This window comes from Podarcis raffonei, chromosome 16, assembly GCF_027172205.1.
Source record: "Podarcis raffonei isolate rPodRaf1 chromosome 16, rPodRaf1.pri, whole genome shotgun sequence".
In the NCBI taxonomy this organism is placed as follows: Eukaryota; Metazoa; Chordata; class Lepidosauria; order Squamata; family Lacertidae; genus Podarcis; species Podarcis raffonei.
The window spans coordinates 5,037,501-5,048,799 of NC_070617.1; the positions used below are offsets into that span (position 1 = coordinate 5,037,501).

At 41.7% G+C, this 11,299-nt stretch overlaps 1 protein-coding gene across 1 annotated transcript in view; it reads left to right on the forward strand.

Moving 5' to 3' along the window:
- ANP32E (acidic nuclear phosphoprotein 32 family member E) overlaps positions 1–11,023 on the forward strand; it is a 13,891-nt gene extending 2,868 nt beyond the window's left edge. Inside the window, exons 2-7 of the mRNA XM_053369414.1 lie at positions 1,032–1,181; positions 2,099–2,221; positions 3,634–3,799; positions 4,458–4,630; positions 6,083–6,137; positions 7,678–11,023. Of these exons, the coding sequence (XP_053225389.1) occupies positions 1,032–1,181; positions 2,099–2,221; positions 3,634–3,799; positions 4,458–4,630; positions 6,083–6,137; positions 7,678–7,745 (735 nt within the window). The 3' untranslated portion in view covers positions 7,746–11,023. The remainder of the gene's footprint in view (positions 1–1,031; positions 1,182–2,098; positions 2,222–3,633; positions 3,800–4,457; positions 4,631–6,082; positions 6,138–7,677) is intronic.
- The last annotated feature ends 276 nt before the right edge of the window (positions 11,024–11,299 follow it).

The following is an 11,299-nucleotide window of genomic DNA, read 5'->3' on the forward strand; positions in this document are numbered from 1 at the left end:
AAAGAGCAGAGTCAACCCCCTTGTGGCCTTTTCCAATTCCCTGCTGCTCAACTCACGACTCTCTGGCCTCAGCAGATGTTCCTGCATTTAGGTCAGGACAAACACTTGCTCTGTCTCGCCCCTTTTGCAGTTGATTGGCAGCAGGGAAAGTCCTCCTTCCCTTCCTCCCTGCTCCTTACAGGTTAAGCCTTGAAGAGCTAACAGCTCCTGTGGCATTTAGTAATGCAAAGCATTGTTGAGAGTACTGTAAGCATTGTTGAGAGTACTGTAAAGACAAAAAGTAACCCAGGTGTTGTTTTAAACTTGACTAAATTGTGCATTTCTGGTTTCTTGAAGAGGGGTGGGTGGGAATGAATCAGGCTTGTTCCAAAAATGTTGTTGCCTCTTTTCAGTGCAGTGGAACCTTGGGTTGCGAACGTGATCTGTGCGGGAGGCATGTTCGCAACTCACAGTCTTCGCAACCTGCAGTGCCGTATCTGCGCACGTGCGTGATGCGATTTGGTGCTTATGCGCAAGCACCAAAACCCAGAAGTAACCCGTTCTGGTACTTCTGGGTTTTGGTGTGTCCGTAACCTGAAAATGTGCAACCCGCAGCGATAGCAACCCAAGATATGACTGTACGTAGTTTGAGTAGCACTCGTTGCATTTACTTTGGCTAAGTTTTATCCTTGAGTGGACCCACTGAAATTAGTGAACTTGACTCTTTGTGGAGGAGAGGGTTGTCAGTGGCTGCTAGTCATGATGGCTATGCTTTGCCTCCAGTCAGGCAGAAATGTTTCTGAATACCAGGAGGAGAGAGCACTCTTGTGGTCAGGTCCTGTTCATGGGTTTGACTTTGGGGTATCTGGGTGAGTGGGATGTTGGACTAGGATGTGCCATAGGCCTGATCCAGAAGGCTCTTCTTTTGTTCTTAATTTCAACAGGTCTGTGAGTAAAAGTTAGTTGAGCAACACCCATAATATCTGTTCGAATGTGACAGGGAGCATAGGTCTTTCTTCAGCTTGAAGTTGACTTGTGTCCTGCTTTTGTAGGTGGCTGAGCTGGTTTTGGACAATTGCCGGTCTAGCAATGGTGAAATCGAAGGTCTGAATGACACATTTAAAGAGCTAGAGTTTCTCAGCATGGCCAACGTGGAGCTGTCATCACTCGCCAAGCTCCCCACTTTGACTAAGCTTCGAAAGGTGAGTATTGACCAGAATGCAACGATGAGTTAGTTCTGTTTGGCCAGTGGGTTGCAAGCGCATAGGATTAGCTCCCTAAATCCTTGGGTATATTTAGCCCATTCCTGTTGAGCTCAGTTAGCGACACTGCTTGCATAGCAGGAGTGTGGGTCCTGTCGGCTTGTCTATGAATTTAGGTCTCTCCAGGCCTGCTCTTGACACTATCCTAGCCTCCTTCAGTATAGTGCTGCTGGCTGCGGCTGGTGGGAGTTGTGGTCCAGGACATTTTGAGGACACTTGTGTTGCTCTTAATTGCATATCTGTATTTTTGGGTGTTTTTCCATGCAATATCCTTTTAAACATGTTTGCACATGACTTTATTTTTCATTTATTTCATAGTAAGAAAATATTACAGCGGTTTACAGAAATTATCAATAGAAAAAAATAACAATAATTTAATACTTTTGAAAAGTTAAGAACAATAGACTAAGTACATATTGAAACTCGCAGCAAAGGCAACTGCCTGATAGCAACGGGCAGAGGGTTCCAAGGTTTAAGGGATTAAATTTACCTTCATTGTTTCTTATATTCGTGTCCATTCAAAAACAGCCCTGTGGAGGGGGGTTAAGCGGAGGCGGAACAACCTGCCCACTCCAGCAAGCTTCATGGCTGAGCAGAGATTGTTACAGTTAAGCTTGCAGGGAAATGATTGTATACTTGTAGGTTAGGTGCAAACTTGGATAATGATGCGAGGAAGATTATTAGAACTGCTATTCTTGTCTGGCTCTGAAGAAGTCAAAATGCAATCAACCATCCTTAGATAGCATCTAAAAAAAGGTTTGTTTAGATTCCTAGAGCTGCGTAGTTTTACTAAAATACAGACATGGGAAAAGTTGGAAAACATCTGCCTAATCATATGATACTTTTCTGCACCGTAGCTGGAACTGAGTGATAATCTAATTTCCGGAGGCCTGGAAGTCCTGGCAGAGAGATGTCCGAATCTCACATACCTAAATCTGAGTGGTAATAAAATCAAAGATCTCAGCACTGTGGAAGCCCTTGTAAGTATAAAGCGGTATTTATACAAATTAGTCCCGATTTCGTAGTTACTCAGAAATCAGTGTTGCTGTGTCCACTGGAGCATACTCAAAACTGGCAGCTTTGCGTAGGATTGCAGTGTTTAGAAGCCTGGAATAATTTCACCCCAGCATCGCTGGACAGGGTAACTAGATGGCATGACTGCATAATAGGTGTTGGTAAATGTTTCTCTGCTTGTAACCAGCTTGTAAACTCATAAGCTGAGTTTAAAGTACAATGCTAAAGGAAGTCGGCATAATTTATAAAGGACAGTCTAGATGTCTTTAGAGGTTCATATTCTGGACTGGAGATGGACGGATCAGCGTTAAGAAGGGTAGCTGCGACTATTTTGCATGTTGTTGCACAGTTTGCATGGAGTGGTTAAATCACGTTTTTCCTCCGTCAGACTGGAGCCTGGAACTTGTAACTCCACCTTTGTAGCAGAGCTCTTTTGCCAACAACTGTCTCCCTGCATGAATAAATTATTAAGAGCACTGAAGGAATGTATTGACTGCCTCTCCCTATGTAAACCCATCAGCACCCTGCAATCATCCTCTGAAGTGCTTCTTCATGTGCCCCCTCCATGGTGGGTCCAGAGGGTGGCAACATGAGAACGGGCCTTTTCTGTGGTGGCTCCCCATTTGTGGAATGCTCTCCCCAGGAAGGCTCTCCTGGCACCTTTGTTGCATACCTTTAGATGCCAGGCAAAAACATTCCGCTTCTCCCAGACCTTTAGCTAAGTAATCAATCTATGGCCTTTAAGCTGCGTAGGGGGTTTAATTGTTTTTGTTTGTTACTATAGTATGTATTTTTGTGTTTTCATATTGCAAACTGCCCTGTGATCCTCTTATGAAGGGCGGTGTAGAAATTTAATAAATAATGATGGTAAATGTTGTAGAAGTGTTCAAAACAGAGTTATCTACCCAGAATCATGACTTAAATATATAAGGAAGTCTCTATATCTCTATTATTATCTTTCCTACTGGCTTGTGGAAACCACTATTCTGATAAATGCTTTTTATAGAGTAGAGGGCACTGGGGATGAGTTTATAGGTCCAAGGGGGCAGTGGCCAATTTTTTGGGGGGAACCACTGTTCTAGCTCAGTGGTAGGGTTACAGTTAGAAAATTCACGGATGTTTCCCTGCTTATGCTTGTAAGTCATGTCAGTTTGTGGAGTTATGGGGGGGTGTATATAAAACAAAGCACAATCCAACCCACGCTTGCTTGGAAGTAAGTTAATTAGGGCTAATTCCTAGATTGCAGATGTAATGTTACAGACTGGGCTACCAACATTTGTGCAGAGTTGGCAGGCCTAATAATGAAGCATCTAAAGGAGTCATTAAAGGGTGATTTCTGTTGACGTAGAAATCTAATGTGTCGTTCTATTCTTTTCAGCAAAATCTTAAGAATTTGAAGAGTCTTGATTTATTTAACTGTGAGATCACAAACCTGGAGGATTACAGAGAAAGCGTGTTTGACTTGCTCCAGCAAATTACGTATCTAGACGGGTTTGATCAGGAGGATAACGAGGCCCCCGACTCAGAAGATGAAGAGGATGAAGGTAACTCTTTGTAAACGTGTCTGGTGATCAGTTATTATACCCTTTCTAGGGTGGATATCAAGTCACAGGCTTGGAGCAAATGGCATGTCAATTGTGTGGTTTAACATTCACTGTTCACACTATACTTTTTATATATGTTACAAAAAGACTTACAGTGCACCTAGCAGCAAAACGTAAATGTCACGTAAAGAATACATTTTGTTGTTTTTTAAAAAAAATTGTTTGCTATATATAACGTTGTACGAGCCACTCATATATTCGGTTTTGTTTCTAGAATCGCTGTTCTAACGCATGGAAAAGAGCTAACATTTGATTGGATGTTGAACTGATCTATACATTCCCCAAAAATTGTATGTGTTATAGTCCTCCTGGGAATGCAAGTGGAGAATCACGTTTTGAAAGGTTGCCCCCCCAAAAAAAACCCACACACACATAGGGATGAAGGCTAAACGAAAATCCTCCTTGACATAGCACAGGTGGGGACGTTCTTGAGCCTCCAAGCCTGCAAACAGCTGTGATGCATTCAGAAGTAGTCATGTCCCAGGAGGACTGTACCACGTGCTTGTTTTTTGAGTCTGTGGGTTTGAACCTGTAAATTCTGTGTCAGAAGTTGGGAGCACGTGCCATGTGCATCTCATTAGCGCTAGCTTTCCTTCAGATGGGGATGAAGATGAGGATGAAGAAGACGAGGACAAAGCTGGTCCCCCAGGAGAATATGAAGAGAATGACGAGGAAGACGACGATGGCTCAGACTTGGGGGAGGGTGAAGGTGAAGACGAGGAAGATGAAGAAGAAGTGGGCCTCTCATACTTAATGAAAGAAGAGATTCAGGTAAATTTTTTGCTCTTCCTCCTCTCTCAAGTTCCAAAACATTCAACCTAGATAATGGTGCATGCTGTGCAAAAAAGAGTATATTTTGTCCACGCCATGCTCCCATGGACAGCACAGAAATCCTGGAAATTGTATAAATATGCCGGCGTATATATTGTTGAAGCAAAAGCTGTGGTTTGAGATCTTGGACTCTAGCCTATTTTGCGAGAGAACGCTGCTGATGGGACTGTTCAAAATAAATCAACCAAGCTGCGAATGACAGAAGACTAAAAGTAATGTTACTAGGATTAGACCAAGGAACCTTAGGAAACAGGTAAAGATTCATCAGAGGAAGATAGGAAGAACTGCACAATCCCATGGCTGAGAAATTATCATTATAGAACTCAGGGACTGTTGTTTTGCATTAAAAATGTACACACATCTGAAAATGTACTTTATAGATCCTGACAAAACTAAAGTGTTTTATTGGGGGCTCAGCGCCACAAATGGTGCAGACGTGTGAAGGGAATATAAATCCTAGTGGGAAATGAAATGGCTGAGGACAAGTTAGTGAGAAGTCCCAAGAGTACAAATTGAGAACAAGATAAGCAAATGAGCAGTGAAACATGAAGGCAAGATACTTGACTTGGTTCTGGCTATATGTCGCTGAGGTGCATGTCAAGGCAGGTGGAAGTCACTGGCTATATTCTCCCTGCACACCAGAGAAATCCTGCAATTCAGTAGCAAACAGTTTGTCCATTGCATATTATTTTTGTAATCGGCTTCTCTAAATTGTAAAAATTTAAGAACATAAGACGAGCCGGCTGGATCAGGCCAATGGCCTATCTAGTCTCTTCTGTTGTGAAGACAGATGCAAAGAATTCATTCAGCTTCTACACAGATTCCTTGTCCTCCTTTACAACTCCTTTTACTCCCTTGTCAGCCAAAGGTCCAACTACCTCCCTAGAGGGTTTCTTGCTACTAATATATTAAAAAAAACTTATTATTGGTATTTTTAATATTTTTAGCAATGTTTTCCTTTTTTTATCATCCCTTACTGTCTGCTTGCACTTTTTTTTTTTTTGCCAAAGTTTGTGTTCCTTTTTGTTCTCTTCATTTGGACAAGACTTTGGTTTTTTGAAGGAAGCCTTCTTGCCTCTAATAGCTTCTTTGACTGCTTGATGCAGGCGTCTTCTTGGCCCTTTTGGTACCTTTCCTGACCTGTGATACACACCTCAGCTGAGTTTCTAATAGTGTGTTCTTAAAGAACTCCCAAGCATTTTGGAATGAGTTGACCCTCTTGACTTAGCCGTTTTTGACTTTTGCCTTAGTTGAGCACAGAGAAATTTGGCATTGCTTTTTATAGAATGCAACAGTCTGGGAATGCCATGTCTTGTAGCCTTAATAGAGTATTGGTTTCACTTTGTAAATCATACTGAACTTCTGAGCCCATCAACTTGTTTCCCTCTTAAGGATGAAGAAGATGATGATGATTACGTAGAGGAGAAGGAGAATGAAGAAGAGGAAGGTAAGTTTCATATTCAGTTGCATGTGAATAAAGTTACATTTGAATTCTTAAAACATCTGAAACTTCCTAATTTGGATCCAAAAAGTTCCTTTCCTCAGGCTTGAAGGAACTGCCTTCCATTGGAGGAAGGGGACATCTGAACCCAACATAAGTTGAATTTATACTTGGTTGATGTAAATCAGAGGAGGAGAGCCTCTGGCCCTTCAGAAGTTGTGAGGTTGCAGCTCCCATCATCATCATCCCAGGCCATTGGCTATGCTAGCTGATGGGAGCTGAGAACATTTGAAGGACCATAGGTTTGCTGTCTCTGCCTTAAATAGCTGATAATTTTTTTTGCAACCTATATTTAGGTTTTATAAAGTTGCTACAGCTGGACTATATTTTTATAAGAGGTTGTAAGTTGGTGCAATCAAATGGAAGTGTTAAATTAGTGTTTTCATTGCTGTAACATCCAGCTTTCATTTTATAATTTTTCCACGAAGGAAGGGGATTTCTGGGAGAGATTTTTCGGTGGTCCGCTAGAAATAGCCTCCTTTTATTACTGAAGTGCTTATCTTCCTGTACAGCAAAAGACAAGAGCTGAAGTAGACTTCAATACATGACTCATTAGCCACATAAGACATTGCCCTGAAGACTTCATAGATTTTCCCATTGTCTGTCCAGATGATGCTGGAAAAACAGGAGTTGTGGGGTTGTTTGGTACCTGACAGGTCACCATACAGCCAATGTCACCCTTTTGAGGTTGTTTAGTTTTGTCTTGGGGTGTATCTACACTATAAACCAAAGCACCCAGGTTATCGGCTCACAAAATTTGGGGAATTAATTTGGGTGAGGGTTTCTAATGAAGAATTCTCAGCGGCCCTTAACCTCTGTTCCATGGGCTGCTTAGCGGGGGGACGACTAACAATACCGTAATTGATTCATTGCCTTTAGGAAAACATCTGATCTGTATTTTTTTATATACTTAAAATAGAAAGAGGTAATATGCCAGTTGTTCTGATACATTGAACAGTTGATGGCTCAGACTACGCATAATTTCTTCTTTCTGTTTAGCCAATTTCATGTCAAGGTATTTGTTTTGTGTTTGATAAACGAGGTGTAAGTGTCCAGAAGAGGTAGAAATAAGGCAGTGTGTGTGTGACATGTTGTAGTGTGTTTAAAGGTAAAGGGAACCCTGACCATTAGGTCCAGTTGCAGATGACTCTGGGGTTCTGGCGCTCATCTTGCTTTACTGGCCGAGGGAGCCGGCATTTGTCCGCAGCCAGCTTCTGACCAGAGCAGCGCACGGAAACACCGTTTACCTTCCCGCTGGAGCGGTACCTATTTATCTACTTGCATTTTGACGTGCTTTCAAACTGCTGGGTTGGCAGGAGCTGGGACTGAGCAACAGGAGCTCACCCCGTCACGGGGATTTGAACTGCCGACCTTCTGATCAACAAGCCCTAGGCTCTGTGGTTTAGACCACAGCGCCACCCACGTCCCTGTAGTGTGCTTAGCCTTAGCTTTAACATAAGTGAACATGTTCTTTTCCTTTTTGCAGCGGAAGGCGTCAGAGGGGAGAAGAGAAAACGTGCAGCAGAAGATGAGGGAGACGATGACGACGATTAAGTTGTAGGAAAAAAAATAGGACCAGATGCATTTTTTGTTGCAGGATACGCAATAGCGATATGCAGACTTGTATGTCTCCATGTATCCTAGGTATCCCTACAGAAGATATTAATGTGTTAACTTTTTATAGGAAGTGTGTTTTTACTATTTTTGCCCTTTTTATCATTCCAACTAAGACATAATAGCCCACTCTGGATCATGTGCAGAGAGAACACTGTTTCATCCCTTTTTAATCACTGAACCAGTTGTCTCCCCCCCCCCACCTCCCCTAGAAACATTTTTCTCCAGATTTCCCCCCTATTTTTATGTGAGCATGCTGTTAGTTCTAGTAACAGTTAAAGCAAAACATTTAACTAATTTAATCCAGACTTTTAAAGATTGTACACCGAATTAAGATCCACTGCAGTGCGATAATCCAGCTTTTCCTTAGAGAGGCTTATATATGAGGTGAACCAAAGGCTGCATGAAGTCAAGAATTTGGATAATAACAATTGGCTTATTTTAAAAGGGCATCTGAAGAATGCACAAACAGGTGAAGTCTTTGCTCTTCTGCTTTCTCATACACTTTATACACACACACACACCTTTCCATTATTTTTTTTAAATTCTACGTAACTATGGAAAGCATGGGATCAGCTCTCTTGAGTCTTTTTCCATAATAATGTAAGAAGAGACCTACAGAATCAGGCCCAAGGCCCATCCTGTTCTCGCTGTTGAGAAAAGACTCCCACAGGAGGCAGTGATGGCCACCAACCTGGATGGCTTTCAAAGAGCGCTAGACAAATTCACAGAAGATCTAAAGCTCTGTCCTACCTGCACTGTTGGAGACAGAAGGCCTCTGTATGCCAGCTGTGGGGAATCACAAATGGGGAGAATGCTGTTTGTGGGCTTCCTGTGGGCTTTGGGCTCTCCACTGAACTAGACCTGGCTTTGGCCCGATTGAGCAGAGCTCTTTGGAAAAGGCGAGACCCAAAACGCTTAAGGGAGAAAACAAAACCAACATTTCATTCACACCCACACCAGTAACCTGGAAATGCTTGCTTAAAAGTTCTTTCAAGTTTGCCATTTCCTTTGTGTTATCTTTCTGATCATTCTAAGATGGAAACAGGATTCATATTTCTGATGCAAATTCTAGACGCCTCCCCCCTCCCTTCGTTTTTATTTTTAAACCCTGAAGCTTTTCAGGCTTTCATTAAAATATATATATAGGAGAGGCGCATTTCTTTATATGTCACCTTTCAAGGGAACTGTTGGCAGGTAGACTAAGCCATGTGGGGAGGCCTAGAGCACAACATTTAGGGTGGGGAGGGTGGTCAAGCGGCTTACTTCTGGGAAAGAGTCATTGAAATGCCTTGCTGTTTCCCTGCCCTCGGTGAAGCTAGCAGTGAGGTTGGCTGTTGTCAAAAGGTGTCCTGAAAAGGGCTGTGGTGGATCAACCTTGCAGTTGTCTGTATGCTAACCTTAAGCTCATGATAGGCCTGCAATTGCTTCCCTTAGAAGTGCAGGTCGTGCTGTGGGAAAACATTTGGGCAAGAATCCTTCAGAAATTTGTTCACCGCACCCTGTCAGCAAAGCAAAGACAATGATCCTTGTGCTGGCAACAAAACTGGTTTTTATGGATCTTCTTTGCAGACTGCTTTTTAACAACAAAAAACAGCAAACGGCATACTGGGCTCTTGAGAACTCCTGCAGTTCTTACTTAAACGATAGACTAACTTGGATTGTTAAATATTTTACCCAAATAGTAACACACAGCTGTATTCCAGAGATACTATTTTTTTATTATCTGTCCTGCTTAGGAGAAGCTGTCGCTAATGTGGTTTTAGATAAAAAGGGGTATTTTTACATAGATGGATGGGAGTTGCCCCTCCCCTTACTACAGTTGCCTGTGAATATAAATAACACATTAGACACACGTTCTGACATGTTTAGTATGTGACATTGGACTCTTAAGTTTTGATGACACTGCATTTGAGAAGCTCTGCGAAACAGTATTTCTCTCCCCCTGCCCCCCAGAAATATTCACAGCTAACTCTAAAGAGGCATTTGAACAGAAGGAAATGCAAAAAGGCATTTTAATAGGAAGACTTGGATTTTTAAAAAATGACTTAGCTGAAAGGACTTGGTAAAGCTTTATTCCAATCCTGTTACATTTGTGTATGAATGAATCTTAGAAACTTTTAAAAAGCATATACTGTTGTCCTGCTGGTTCTGTGTTTAAAAGCAGTTACTTTGTATTCACTCAGATTCCCCCTCACCTTTCCATATACCCTTTTGTTTTTAATTTAGTTAGGCTCGGCAAATAATAAAACCCTTCCATTACAAAGAGAGTATTTAAATGTTGGGTCTGGCTTGTACTAATCCATTGCACATGTAAGGTTTTCTGGCTATAGTACTATCTGAGCTGTGATTGACACCACAGAACTACTGAGCAGGCATCTTAACCCAGTTCATCTCAATGGGAGTAGATTTCCTTATGCAAGAAATCTGCCTTCTGCTCCAGGTTCATATTTTAAAATTAGTGGTTGAGGGATCTCTCAAGTGTGCATCAAACTCCTGCACTGGTTCAAAAACATGAATGGCCGAATCAGTGATTTGTAGAAGATTTTTTCCCCCTAAGTTACCTTCAATGAATGACTACTACTAGTCTGTATTTGACCATTTAAAAGGCTGAAAGGTGGTTTTGTGTGTTATTTTTTTTTACAGAGGAGTAATATGAAACCAAGCGCACCAGCATGGTTATACATAGTATGTATTTCAATAGTTTTACATCTTCTCTAAGGATCTTTTATGTAGTAAACGTAACAACCAGCTAACTACATTGCCACAGTTTTGAGTTGTCAGCTTTAGTGTGTGAGCAAAATAGAACTTTTTCTTCTTTTTAAAACGGGTGGGGGGTTGAGTATTACAGAGCCTCTGGATAACTTTTTTTTTTTTGGCTTGGTGGGTTCTTTAATGAAAATACGTAAGGGTGGGTTTTATATTTTGTAGCGATTTTGTCCTATTTGGATGCTCTTTATATGGCAGTATGTATATAGTGTGTTCGATTCCTTTTCAAATTCTAAAGAGAGAGAGAAAAGACACAAACTTGGAGGTAATTGGTTTTTGTGCAACTGTGTTTTGGGAGGGGGAGAAAAAGCCATGACAGTGTTAAATAAAACAAATACCTACAGCACACTTCTGATGGATTTTAGTTGTAACAGAATGTGAGTGTTCCTCCTGCCCTCCCCCCCCCCCGTGTGATGTAAATTTTAAATTAAAGATTTTCAATCTGAAAATGTGAGGATTTGTTATTGCGGAGGGGGAGTCTGAACTTCTTGGAAGTAAAATTACTGTTTTGAAAACTTGGAAGGGTGGTGTGTATCAATCCTTATTTGAGAAGTTTCCTATGCACCCCAGAGGGCCCAGATCCGTTAGCGTTTACCATAGTTACTTATCCTGCAAACCCCTATAAAAGTATTGTGATGCTGTCTAGTCCAATCCCTGGCATCTCCAGGTAGGGCTGGGGAAAAGATTTGTTTCCGAGAACATGGAATATGCTGCCAGCTACTGCA